Below are 16,422 nucleotides of genomic sequence, written 5' to 3' on the forward strand. Positions count from 1 at the left end.
CACATACAGATGTGTATATAATATATATACAGTCACCACTAGAGGGGCTCCTCACATACAGATGTGTATATATATATATACAGTCACCACTAGAGGGGGCTCCTCACATACAGATGTGTATATATATATATACAGTCACCACTAGAGGGGGCTCCTCACATACAGATGTGTATATATATATATACAGTCACCACTAGAGGGGGCTCCTCACATACAGATGTGTATATATATATATACAGTCACCACTAGAGGGGGCTCCTCACATACAGATGTGTATATATATATATACAGTCACCACTAGAGGGGGCTCCTCACATACAGATGTGTATATATATATATACAGTCACCACTAGAGGGGGCTCCTCACATACAGATGTGTATATATATATATACAGTCACCACTAGAGGGGGCTCCTCACATACAGATGTGTATATATATATATACAGTCACCACTAGAGGGGGCTCCTCACATACAGATGTGTATATATATATATACAGTCACCACTAGAGGGGGCTCCTCACATACAGATGTGTATATATATATATACAGTCACCACTAGAGGGGGCTCCTCACATACAGATGTGTATATATATATATACAGTCACCACTAGAGGGGGCTCTCACATACATATGTGTATATATATATATACAGTCACCACTAGAGGGGGCTTCTCACATACAGATGTGTATATATATATATACAGTCACCACTAGAGGGGCTCCTCACATACAGATGTGTATATATATATATACAGTCACCACTAGAGGGGGCTCCTCACATACAGATGTGTATATATATATATACAGTCACCACTAGAGGGGGCTCCTCACATACAGATGTGTATATATATATATACAGTCACCACTAGAGGGGGCTCCTCACATACAGATGTGTATATATATATATATACAGTCACCACTAGAGGGGGCTCCTCACATACAGATGTGTATATATATATATACAGTCACCACTAGAGGGGGCTCCTCACATACAGATGTGTATATATATATATATACAGTCACCACTAGAGGGGGCTCCTCACATACAGATGTGTATATATATATATACAGTCACCACTAGAGGGGGCTCCTCACATACAGATGTGTATATATATATATATACAGTCACCACTAGAGGGGGCTCCTCACATACAGATGTGTATATATATATATACAGTCACCACTAGAGGGGGCTCCTCACATACAGATGTGTATATATATATATACAGTCACCACTAGAGGGGGCTCCTCACATACAGATGTGTATATATATATATACAGTCACCACTAGAGGGGGCTCTCACATACAGATGTGTATATATATATATATACAGTCACCACTAGAGGGGGCTCCTCACATACAGATGTGTATATATATATATACAGTCACCACTAGAGGGGGCTCCTCACATACAGATGTGTATATATATATATACAGTCACCACTAGAGGGGGCTCCTCACATACAGATGTGTATATATATATACAGTCACCACTAGAGGGGGCTCCTCACATACAGATGTGTATATATATATATACAGTCACCACTAGAGGGGGCTCCTCACATACAGATGTGTATATATATATACAGTCACCACTAGAGGGGGCTCCTCACATACAGATGTGTATATATATATATACAGTCACCACTAGAGGGGGCTCCTCACATACAGATGTGTATATATATATATACAGTCACCACTAGAGGGGGCTCCTCACATACAGATGTGTATATATATATACAGTCACCACTAGAGGGGGCTCCTCACATACAGATGTGTATATATATATATACAGTCACCACTAGAGGGGGCTCCTCACATACAGATGTGTATATATATATATACAGTCACCACTAGAGGGGCTCCTCACATACAGATGTGTATATATATATATATACAGTCACCACTAGAGGGGGCTCCTCACATACAGATGTGTATATATATATATATACAGTCACCACTAGAGGGGGCTCCTCACATACAGATGTGTATATATATATATATACAGTCACCACTAGAGGGGGCTCCTCACATACAGATGTGTATATATATATATACAGTCACCACTAGAGGGGGCTCCTCACATACAGATGTGTATATATATATATATACAGTCACCACTAGAGGGGGCTCCTCACATACAGATGTGTATATATATATATATACAGTCACCACTAGAGGAGGCTCCTCACATACAGATGTGTATATATATATATATATACAGTCACCACTAGAGGGGGCTCCTCACATACAGATGTGTATATATATATATATACAGTCACCACTAGAGGGGGCTCCTCACATACAGATGTGTATATATATATATATACAGTCACCACTAGAGGGGGCTCCTCACATACAGATGTGTATATATATATATACAGTCACCACTAGAGGGGGCTCCTCACATACAGATGTGTATATATATATATACAGTCACCACTAGAGGGGGCTCCTCACATACAGATGTGTATATATATATATATACAGTCACCACTAGAGGGGGCTCCTCACATACAGATGTGTATATATATATATATACAGTCACCACTAGAGGGGGCTCCTCACATACAGATGTGTATATATATATATATACAGTCACCACTAGAGGGGGCTCCTCACATACAGATGTGTATATATATATATACAGTCACCACTAGAGGGGGCTCCTCACATACAGATGTGTATATATATATATACAGTCACCACTAGAGGGGGCTCCTCACATACAGATGTGTATATATATATATACAGTCACCACTAGAGGGGGCTCCTCACATACAGATGTGTATATATATATATACAGTCACCACTAGAGGGGGCTCCTCACATACAGATGTGTATATATATATATACAGTCACCACTAGAGGGGGCTCCTCACATACAGATGTGTATATATATATATATACAGTCACCACTAGAGGGGGCTCCTCACATACAGATGTGTATATATATATATATACAGTCACCACTAGAGGGGGCTCCTCACATACAGATGTGTGTATATATATATATATACAGTCACCACTAGAGGGGGCTCCTCACATACAGATGTAGTATATATATATATACAGTCACCACTAGAGGGGGCTCCTCACATACAGATGTGTATATATATATACAGTCACCACTAGAGGGGGCTCCTCACATACAGATGTGTATATATATATATACAGTCACCACTAGAGGGGGCTCCTCACATACAGATGTGTATATATATATATATACAGTCACCACTAGAGGAGGCTCCTCACATACAGATGTGTATATATATATATACAGTCACCACTAGAGGGGGCTCCTCACATACAGATGTATATATATATATATACAGTCACCACTAGAGGGGGCTCCTCACATACAGATGTGTATATATATATATATACAGTCACCACTAGAGGGGGCTCCTCACATACAGATGTGTATATATATATATATACAGTCACCACTAGAGGAGGCTCCTCACATACAGATGTGTATATATATATATATACAGTCACCACTAGAGGGGGCTCCTCACATACAGATGTGTGTATATATATATATATACAGTCACCACTAGAGGGGGCTCCTCACATACAGATGTGTATATATATATATATACAGTCACCACTAGAGGGGGCTCCTCACATACAGATGTGTATATATATATATATACAGTCACCACTAGAGGAGGCTCCTCACATACAGATGTGTATATATATATATATACAGTCACCACTAGAGGGGGCTCCTCACATACAGATGTGTATATATATATATATATATACAGTCACCACTAGAGGGGGCTCCTCACATACAGATGTGTATATATATATATATATACAGTCACCACTAGAGGGGGCTCCTCACATACAGATGTGTATATATATATATACAGTCACCACTAGAGGGGGCTCCTCACATACAGATGTGTATATATATATATATACAGTCACCACTAGAGGGGGCTCCTCACATACAGATGTGTATATATATATATATACAGTCACCACTAGAGGGGGCTCCTCACATACAGATGTGTATATATATATATATATACAGTCACCACTAGAGGGGGCTCCTCACATACAGATGTGTATATATATATATATACAGTCACCACTAGAGGGGGCTCCTCACATACAGATGTGTGTATATATATATACAGTCACCACTAGAGGGGGCTCCTCACATACAGATGTGTATATATATATATACAGTCACCACTAGAGGGGGCTCCTCACATACAGATGTGTATATATATATATACAGTCACCACTAGAGGGGGCTCCTCACATACAGATGTGTATATATATATATACAGTCACCACTAGAGGGGGCTCCTCACATACAGATGTGTATATATATATATACAGTCACCACTAGAGGGGGCTCCTCACATACAGATGTGTATATATATATATATACAGTCACCACTAGAGGAGGCTCCTCACATACAGATGTGTATATATATATATATACAGTCACCACTAGAGGGGGCTCCTCACATACAGATGTGTATATATATATACAGTCACCACTAGAGGGGGCTCCTCACATACAGATGTGTATATATATATATACAGTCACCACTAGAGGGGGCTCCTCACATACAGATGTGTATATATATATATATATACAGTCACCACTAGAGGGAGGCTCCTCACATACAGAGATGTGTATATATATATATATATACAGTCACCACTAGAGGGGGCTCCTCACATACAGATGTGTATATATATATATACAGTCACCACTAGAGGGGGCTCCTCACATACAGATGTGTATATATATATATATACAGTCACCACTAGAGGGGGCTCCTCACATACAGATGTGTATATATATATATACAGTCACCACTAGAGGGGGCTCCTCACATACAGATGTGTATATATATATATATACAGTCACCACTAGAGGGGGCTCCTCACATACAGATGTGTATATATATATACAGTCACCACTAGAGGGGGCTCCTCACATACAGATGTGTATATATATATATATACAGTCACCACTAGAGGGGGCTCCTCACATACAGATGTGTATATATATATATACAGTCACCACTAGAGGGGGCTCCTCACATACAGATGTGTATATATATATATATACAGTCACCACTAGAGGGGGCTCCTCACATACAGATGTGTATATATATATATATACAGTCACCACTAGAGGGGGCTCCTCACATACAGATGTGTATATATATATATATATACAGTCACCACTAGAGGGGGCTCCTCACATACAGATGTGTATATATATATATATATACAGTCACCACTAGAGGGGGCTCCTCACATACAGATGTGTATATATATATATATACAGTCACCACTAGAGGGGGCTCCTCACATACAGATGTGTATATATATATATATACAGTCACCACTAGAGGGGGCTCCTCACATACAGATGTGTATATATATATATATATACAGTCACCACTAGAGGAGGCTCCTCACATACAGATGTGTATATATATATACAGTCACCACTAGAGGGGGCTCCTCACATACAGATGTGTATATATATATATACAGTCACCACTAGAGGAGGGCTCCTCACATACAGATGTGTATATATATATATATATATACAGTCACCACTAGAGGGGGCTCCTCACATACAGATGTGTATATATATATATACAGTCACCACTAGAGGGGGCTCCTCACATACAGATGTGTATATATATATATACAGTCACCACTAGAGGGGGCTCCTCACATACAGATGTGTATATATATATATACAGTCACCACTAGAGGAGGCTCCTCACATACAGATGTGTATATATATATATATACAGTCACCACTAGAGGGGGCTCCTCACATACAGATGTGTATATATATATATATATATACAGTCACCACTAGAGGAGGCTCCTCACATACAGATGTGTATATATATATATACAGTCACCACTAGAGGAGGCTCCTCACATACAGATGTGTATATATATATATACAGTCACCACTAGAGGAGGCTCCTCACATACAGATGTGTATATATATATATATACAGTCACCACTAGAGGAGGCTCCTCACATACAGATGTGTATATATATATATATATACAGTCACCACTAGAGGAGGCTCCTCACATACAGATGTGTATATATATATATACAGTCACCACTAGAGGGGGCTCCTCACATACAGATGTGTATATATATATATACAGTCACCACTAGAGGGGGCTCCTCACATACAGATGTATATATATATATATATATACAGTCACCACTAGAGGAGGCTCCTCACATACAGATGTGTATATATATATATACAGTCACCACTAGAGGAGGCTCCTCACATACAGATGTGTATATATATATACAGTCACCACTAGAGGGGGCTCCTCACATACAGATGTATATATATATATATATATACAGTCACCACTAGAGGGAGCTCCTCACATACAGATGTATATATATATATATATACAGTCACCACTAGAGGAGGCTCCTCACATACAGATGTGTATATATATATATACAGTCACCACTAGAGGAGGCTCCTCACATACAGATGTGTATATATATATACAGTCACCACTAGAGGGGGCTCCTCACATACAGATGTATATATATATATATATACAGTCACCACTAGAGGAGGCTCCTCACATACAGATGTGTATATATATATACAGTCACCACTAGAGGGGGCTCCTCACATACAGATGTGTATATATATATACAGTCACCACTAGAGGGGGCTCCTCACATACAGATGTATATATATATATATATATACAGTCACCACTAGAGGGGGCTCCTCACATACAGATGTATATATATATATATATATACAGTCACCACTAGAGGAGGCTCCTCACATACAGATGTGTATATATATATATATACAGTCACCACTAGAGGAGGCTCCTCACATACAGATGTGTATATATATATATATACAGTCACCACTAGAGGGGGCTCCTCACATACAGATGTGTATATATATATATATATATATACAGTCACCACTAGAGGGGGCTCCTCACATACAGATGTGTATATATATATACAGTCACCACTAGAGGAGGCTCCTCACATACAGATGTGTATATATATATATACAGTCACCACTAGAGGAGGCTCCTCACATACAGATGTGTATATATATATATACAGTCACTACTAGAGGGGGCTCCTCACATACAGATGTGTATATATATATACAGTCACTACTAGAGGGGGCTCCTCACATACAGATGTGTATATATATATATATATACAGTCACCACTAGAGGAGGCTCCTCACATACAGATGTGTATATATATATACAGTCACTACTAGAGGGGGCTCCTCACATACAGATGTGTATATATATATATATATATATACAGTCACCACTAGAGGAGGCTCCTCACATACAGATGTGTATATATATATATATATACAGTCACTACTAGAGGGGGCTCCTCACATACAGATGTGTATATATATATACAGTCACTACTAGAGGGGGCTCCTCACATACAGATGTGTATATATATATATATATATATACAGTCACCACTAGAGGAGGCTCCTCACATACAGATGTGTATATATATATACAGTCACTACTAGAGGGGGCTCCTCACATACAGATGTGTATATATATATATATATATACAGTCACCACTAGAGGAGGCTCCTCACATACAGATGTGTGTATATATATATATATACAGTCACCACTAGAGGGGGCTCCTCACATACAGATGTGTATATATATATATATATACAGTCACCACTAGAGGAGGCTCCTCACATACAGATGTGTATATATATATATACAGTCACCACTAGAGGGGGCTCCTCACATACAGATGTGTATATATATATATACAGTCACCACTAGAGGGGGCTCCTCACATACAGATGTGTATATATATATATACAGTCACCACTAGAGGGGGCTCCTCACATACAGATGTGTATATATATATATATACAGTCACCACTAGAGGGGGCTCCTCACATACAGATGTGTATATATATATATATATATATATATATATACACGTCACCACTAGAGGAGGCTCCTCACATACAGATGTGTATATATATATATATACAGTCACCACTAGAGGGGGCTCCTCACATACAGATGTGTATATATATATATATATACAGTCACCACTAGAGGAGGCTCCTCACATACAGATGTGTGTATATATATATATATACAGTCACCACTAGAGGGGGCTCCTCACATACAGATGTGTATATATATATATATATACAGTCACCACTAGAGGAGGCTCCTCACATACAGATGTGTATATATATATACACTAGTCACCACTAGAGGGGGCTCCTCACATACAGATGTGTATATATATATATATACAGTCACCACTAGAGGGGGCTCCTCACATACAGATGTGTATATATATATATATATACAGTCACCACTAGAGGGGGCTCCTCACATACAGATGTGTATATATATATATATATACAGTCACCACTAGAGGGGGCTCCTCACATACAGATGTGTATATATATATATATACAGTCACCACTAGAGGGGGCTCCTCACATACAGATGTGTATATATATATATACAGTCACCACTAGAGGGGGCTCCTCACATACAGATGTGTATATATATATATATATACAGTCACCACTAGAGGGGGCTCCTCACATACAGATGTGTATATATATATATATACAGTCACCACTAGAGGGGGCTCCTCACATACAGATGTGTATATATATATACAGTCACCACTAGAGGAGGCTCCTCACATACAGATGTGTATATATATATATATACAGTCACCACTAGAGGAGGCTCCTCACATACAGATGTGTATATATATATATATATATACAGTCACCACTAGAGGGAGCTCCTCACATACAGATGTGTATATATATATACAGTCACCACTAGAGGGGGCTCCTCACATACAGATGTGTATATATATATATACAGTCACCACTAGAGGGGGCTCCTCACATACAGATGTGTATATATATATATACAGTCACCACTAGAGGGGGCTCCTCACATACAGATGTGTATATATATATATACAGTCACCACTAGAGGGGGCTCCTCACATACAGATGTGTATATATATATATACAGTCACCACTAGAGGGGGCTCCTCACATACAGATGTGTATATATATATATACAGTCACCACTAGAGGGGGCTCCTCACATACAGATGTGTATATATATATATACAGTCACCACTAGAGGGGGCTCCTCACATACAGATGTGTATATATATATATATATACAGTCACCACTAGAGGGAGCTCCTCACATACAGATGTGTATATATATATATACAGTCACCACTAGAGGGGGCTCCTCACATACAGATGTGTATATATATATATACAGTCACCACTAGAGGGGGCTCCTCACATACAGATGTGTATATATATATATATATACAGTCACCACTAGAGGGAGCTCCTCACATACAGATGTGTATATATATATATACAGTCACCACTAGAGGGGGCTCCTCACATACAGATGTGTATATATATATATACAGTCACCACTAGAGGGGGCTCCTCACATACAGATGTGTATATATATATATATACAGTCACCACTAGAGGAGGCTCCTCACATACAGATGTGTATATATATATATACAGTCACCACTAGAGGGAGCTCCTCACATACAGATGTGTATATATATATATATACAGTCACCACTAGAGGGGGCTCCTCACATACAGATGTGTATATATATATATATACAGTCACCACTAGAGGGGGCTCCTCACATACAGATGTGTATATATATATATATACAGTCACCACTAGAGGGGGCTCCTCACATACAGATGTGTATATATATATATATATATACAGTCACCACTAGAGGGGGCTCCTCACATACAGATGTATATATATATATACAGTCACCACTAGAGGGGGCTCCTCACATACAGATGGCCTCGGCGGTGATTATTGAGGTTTTTAATGGTTGGCTGGGGAAGGTTGTGCAACAGAATGTACAAATCATCAGGATCCGCTGCCGGCAGCATCTCCAGACTTACCCCCTATGTGCTCTATGGAGACGTCATTGGTAGGTGATTACACAGGAGCTGCCGGCAGTGTCTCCGGACTTGTCTCCATAGAGCACATAGGGGGTGCCATTGGTAGGTGATTACACAGGAGCTGCCGGCAGTGTCTCCGGACATGACTCCATAGAGCACATAGGGGGTGCCATTGGTAGGTGATTACACAGGAGCTGCCGGCAGTGTCTCCGGACATGACTCCATAGAGCACATAGGGGGTGCCATTGGTAGGTTATTACACAGGAGCTGCCGGCAGTGTCTCCGGACATGACTCCATAGAGCACATAGGGGGTGCCATTGGTAGGTGATTACACAGGAGCTGCCGGCAGTGTCTCCGGACATGACTCCATAGAGCACATTGGGGGTGCCATTGGTAGGTGATTACACAGGAGCTGCCGGCAGTGTCTCCGGACATGACTCCATAGAGCACATAGGGGGTGCCATTGGTAGGTGATTATACAGGAGCTGCCGGCAGTGTCTCCGGACATGACTCCATAGAGCACATCGGGGGTGCCATTGGTCGGTGATTACACAGGAGCTGCCAGCAGTGTCTCCGGACTTGTCTCCATAGAGCACAAAGGGGGTGCCATTGGTAGGTGATTACACAGGAGCTGCCAGCAGCATCTCAGGACTTGTCTCCATAGAGCACATCGGGGATGTTATTGGTCGGTGATTACACAGGAGCTGCCGGCAGCGTCTCCAGAATTGTCTCTATAGAGCACATTGGGGACATCATTGGTCAGTGATTACACAGGAGCTGCCAGCAGCGTCTCCAGAATTGTCTCTATAGAGCACATTGGGGACATCATTGGTCAGTGATTACACAGGAGCTGCCGGCAGCGTCTCCAGAATTGTCTCTATAGAGCACATTGGGGACGTCATTGGTCGGTGATTACACAGGAGCTGCCGGCAGCGTCTCCAGAATTGTCTCTATAGAGCACATTGGGGACGTCATTGGTCGGTGATTACACAGGAGCTGCCAGCAGCGTCTCCAGAATTGTCTCCATAGAGCACATTGGGGACATCATTGGTCAGTGATTACACAGGAGCTGCCAGCAGCGTCTCCAGAATTGTCTCTATAGAGCACATTGGGGACATCATTGGTCAGTGATTACACAGGAGCTGCCAGCAGCGTCTCCAGAATTGTCTCTATAGAGCACATTGGGGACATCATTGGTCAGTGATTACACAGGAGCTGCCAGCAGCGTCTCCAGAATTGTCTCTATAGAGCACATTGGGGACATCATTGGTCAGTGATTACACAGGAGCTGCCGGCAGCGTCTCCAGAATTGTCTCTATAGAGCACATTGAGGACGTCATTGGTCAGTGATTACACAGGAGCTGCCGGCAGCGTCTCCAGAATTGTCTCTATAGAGCACATTGGGGACATCATTGGTCAGTGATTACACAGGAGCTGCCGGCAGCGTCTCCAGAATTGTCTCTATAGAGCACATTGAGGACGTCATTGGTCAGTGATTACACAGGAGCTGCCAGCAGCGTCTCCAGAATTGTCTCTATAGAGCACATTGGGGACATCATTGGTCAGTGATTACACAGGAGCTGCCGGCAGCGTCTCCAGAATTGTCTCTATAGAGCACATTGAGGACGTTATTGGTCAGTGATTACACAGGAGCTGCCAGCAGCGTCTCCAGAATTGTCTCTATAGAGCACATTGGGGACATCATTGGTCAGTGATTACACAGGAGCTGCCAGCAGCGTCTCCAGAATTGTCTCTATAGAGCACATTGGGGACATCATTGGTCAGTGATTACACAGGAGCTGCCAGCAGCGTCTCCAGAATTGTCTCTATAGAGCACATTGGGGACGTCATTGGTCGGTGATTACACAGGAGCTGCCAGCAGCGGATCCTGATGATTTGTACATTCAGCGGCGGAATCTTCCTCAGACCATTAATGACCTCAGTGACAGCAGCCGAGGCCGAGGTGCCGGGGGACACACGGCGTCCAGATCTCCATCACTCCTTCTTGCTGAGCTGTCAGTCATGGCTGCATACATAGTGATAACAGGCTCTGCACCCGTCACTGGTGACATCAGTGCTACCTCCACCATTGGGACACGGTCACACGGTCAGTATGTGTCAGTATTTTACATCAGTATTTGTAGCCAAAACCATCAGAGGAAAAGTATAATGGAATCATATACACTTCTGTATTTATCACCCGCTGCTGGCTACAAATACTGATGTGAAATACTGACCGAATACTGAGGTGTGACCGTGGTCTTAGGCAGAGAGCGGGGGATTATGGGACTACAGCAGTCGCCGTGCCCCCGACCGGAGTATCTCACAGCAGACAATACTGCATACCGCCACATAGTGACCATAGCGACCTGTATGACAGGTGTGAGCAATGCCGCCCTTAGTCCCCGGGGTGGGTATATATGGGGTCTCCTCAGCTCTTACCCTCCACAGGTTCAGGCCGCTCCTCCTCAGGCTCCACATCCTCCACATCAAAGATGTCGTCTTCATCGCCCTGAACAGCTACAGACACAGAAAATAAATCACCAAGAAGATGAATATTAATCAACGATTACGTCCGTATTACACGGGGGGACTATCTGTATTACACGTGTGATATTACACGGGGGGAGTATCTGTATTACACACGTGATATTACACGGGAAAGTGTCTGTGTTACACGTGTGATATTACATGGAGGAGTGTCTGTATTACAAGTGTGATATTACATGGAGGAGTGTGTGTCTGTATTACACATGTGATATTATATGGAGGAGTATCTGTGTTACACGTGTGATATTACATGGAGGAGTGTCTGTATTACAAGTGTGATATTACATGGAGGAGTGTCTGTCTGTATTACACATGTGATATTATATGGAGGAGTGTCTGTGTTACACGTGTGATATTATATGGAGGAGTGTCTGTGTTACACGTGTGATATTATATGGAGGAGTGTCTGTGTTACACCTGTGATATTACACTTTGGATGTCTGTATTACACGTGTGATATTACACGGGAAAGTGTCTGTGTTACACGTGTGATATTACATGGAGGAGTGTCTGTATTACAAGTGTGATATTACATGGAGGAGTGTCTGTGTTACACATGTGATATTACATGGAGGAGTGTCTGTATTACAAGTGTGATATTACATGGAGGAGTGTCTGTGTTACACGTGTGATATTATATGGGAGAGTGTCTGTATTTCACGTGTGATATTACACGGAGGTGTATATATTGCACAGGTGATATTACACGGGAGTGTCTGTATTCGGCTATGTGCACACTTTGCAGATTCCACTGCGGATTTTTCCGCAGCGGAATTGCAAAATCCGCAGTGAAAACCCATTGCGGTTTTTACTGCGGATTTATCGCGGTTTTTACTGCGTTTTCTTCTGCGGATTTTCAACTGCAGTTTTCTATTGGAGCAGCTGAAAATCCGCAGAAAAGAAGTGACATGCTGCGGAATGTAATCTGCAGCGTTTCCGTGCAGTTTTTCTGCAGCATGTGCACAGCGTTTTTTGTTTCCCATAGGTTTACATTGAAATGTAAACTCATGGGAAACTGCTGCGGATCCGCAGCGGTCAAATCCGCTGCGGATCCGCAGCAAAATCCGCAAAGTGTGAATATAGCCTTACACGTGTGATATTATATGGAGGAGTGTCTGTGTGTGTTACGCATGTGATATTACACAGAGGTGTCTGTATTACACATGTGATATTACCTGTGGGAGTGTCTGTATTACTCGTGTGATATTATATGGAGGAGTGTCTGTGTGTGTTACACGTGTGATATTATATGTAGAAGTGTCTGTGTGTTACACGTGTGATAGTGTCTGTGTGTTACACGTGTGATATTGCATTGAGGAGTGTCTGTATTACAAATGTGATATTACATGGAGGAGTGTCTGTCTGTATTACACATGTGATATTATATGGAGGAGTGTCTGTGTTACACGTGTGATATTATATGGAGGAGTGTCTGTGTTACACGTGTGATATTATATGGAGGAGTATCTGTGTTACACGTGTGATATTATATGGAGGAGTATCTGTATTACACGTGTGATATTATATGGAGGAGTGTCTGTATTACACGTGTGATATTGCAGGGAGGAGTATCTGTGTTACACGTGCGATATTACACGAGAGTGTCTATATTACACATGTGATATTACCTGTGGGGAGTGTCTGTATTACACATGTGATATTATATGGAGGAGTGTCTGTATTACTCGTGTGATATTATATGGAGGAGTGTCTGTCTGTATTACACATGTGATATTATATGGAGGAGTATCTGTGTTACACGTGTGATATTATATGGAGGAGTATCTGTGTTACACGTGTGATATTATATGGAGGAGTATCTGTGTTACACGTGTGATATTATATGGAGGAGTGTCTGTGTTACATGTGTGATATTATATGGAGGAGTGTCTGTGTTACACGTGTGATATTATATGGAGGAGTATCTGTGTTACACGTGTGATATTATATGGAGGAGTGTCTGTGTTACATGTGTGATATTATATGGAGGAGTGTCTGTGTTACATGTGTGATATTATATGGAGGAGTGTCTGTGTTACACGTCTGATATTATATGAAGGAGTGTCTGTATTACACGTGTGATATTATATGGAGGAGTGTCTGTGTTACATGTGTGATATTATATGGAGGAGTGTCTGTGTTACATGTGTGATATTATATGAAGGAGTGTCTGTATTACACGTGTGATATTATATGGAGGAGTATCTGTGTTACACGTGTGATATTATATGGAGGAGTGTCTGTGTTACATGTGTGATATTATATGGAGGAGTGTCTGTGTTACATGTGTGATATTATATGGAGGAGTGTCTGTGTTACACGTGTGATATTATATGGAGGAGTGTCTGTGTTACACGTGTGATATTGCAGGGAGGAGTGTCTGTATTACACGTGTGATATTATATGGAGGAGTGTCTGTATTACACGTGTGATATTATATGAAGGAGTGTCTGTATTACACGTGTGATATTATATGAAGGAGTGTCTGTATTACACGTGTGATATTATATGAAGGAGTGTCTGTATTACAAGTGTGATATTACATGGAGGAGTGTCTGTCTGTACTCCATATAATATCACATGTGTAAGAGTATCTGTGTTACACGTGTGATATTATATGGAGGAGTATCTGTGTTACACGTGTGATATTATATGGAGGAGTATCTGTATTACACGTGTGATATTATATGGAGGAGTGTCTGTATTACACGTGTGATATTGCAGGGAGGAGTGTCTGTATTACAAGTGTGATATTACATGGAGGAGTGTCTGTCTGTATTACACGTGATATTATATGGAGGAGTATCTGTGTTACACGTGTGATATTATATGGAGGAGTATCTGTGTTACACGTGTGATATTATATGGAGGAGTGTCTGTATTACACGTGTGATATTGCAGGGAGGAGTATCTGTATTACAAGTGTGATATTACATGGAGGAGTGTCTGTCTGTATTACACGTGATATTATATGGAGGAGTATCTGTGTTACACGTGTGATATTATATGGAGGAGTATCTGTGTTACACGTGTGATATTATATGGAGGAGTATCTGTGTTACACGTGTGATATTATATGGAGGAGTGTCTGTGTTACACGTGTGATATTATATGGAGGAGTGTCTGTGTTACACGTGTGATATTATATGAAGGAGTGTCTGTATTACACGTGTGATATTATATGAAGGAGTGTCTGTATTACACGTGTGATATTATATGGAGGAGTGTCTGTGTTACACGTGTGATATTGCAGGGAGGAGTGTCTGTCTGTACTCCATATAATATCACATGTGTAAGAGTATCTGTGTTACACGTGTGATATTATATGGAGGAGTATCTGTGTTACACGTGTGATATTATATGGAGGAGTATCTGTATTACACGTGTGATATTATATGGAGGAGTGTCTGTATTACACGTGTGATATTGCAGGGAGGAGTGTCTGTATTACAAGTGTGATATTACATGGAGGAGTGTCTGTCTGTATTACACGTGATATTATATGGAGGAGTATCTGTGTTACACGTGTGATATTATATGGAGGAGTATCTGTGTTACACGTGTGATATTATATGGAGGAGTGTCTGTATTACACGTGTGATATTGCAGGGAGGAGTGTCTGTATTACAAGTGTGATATTACATGGAGGAGTGTCTGTCTGTATTACACGTGATATTATATGGAGGAGTATCTGTGTTACACGTGTGATATTATATGGAGGAGTATCTGTGTTACACGTGTGATATTATATGGCGGAGTGTCTGTGTTACACGTGTGATATTGCAGGGAGGAGTGTCTGTATTACACGTGTGATATTATATGGAGGAGTGT

General features: G+C 41.1%; 1 protein-coding gene across 1 annotated transcript in view; it reads right to left on the reverse strand.

Moving 5' to 3' along the window:
* The window catches only part of TRIM54 (tripartite motif containing 54), a 77,811-nt gene that overhangs the window by 16,100 nt on the left and 45,289 nt on the right, over positions 1-16,422 (reverse strand). Inside the window, exon 8 of the mRNA XM_069728605.1 lies at positions 12,484-12,561. Within this exon, the coding sequence (XP_069584706.1) occupies positions 12,484-12,561 (78 nt within the window). The remainder of the gene's footprint in view (positions 1-12,483; positions 12,562-16,422) is intronic.

The sequence above is a fragment of the Ranitomeya imitator genome, chromosome 5 (genome assembly GCF_032444005.1).
Source record: "Ranitomeya imitator isolate aRanImi1 chromosome 5, aRanImi1.pri, whole genome shotgun sequence".
NCBI lineage: Eukaryota > Metazoa > Chordata > Amphibia > Anura > Dendrobatidae > Ranitomeya > Ranitomeya imitator.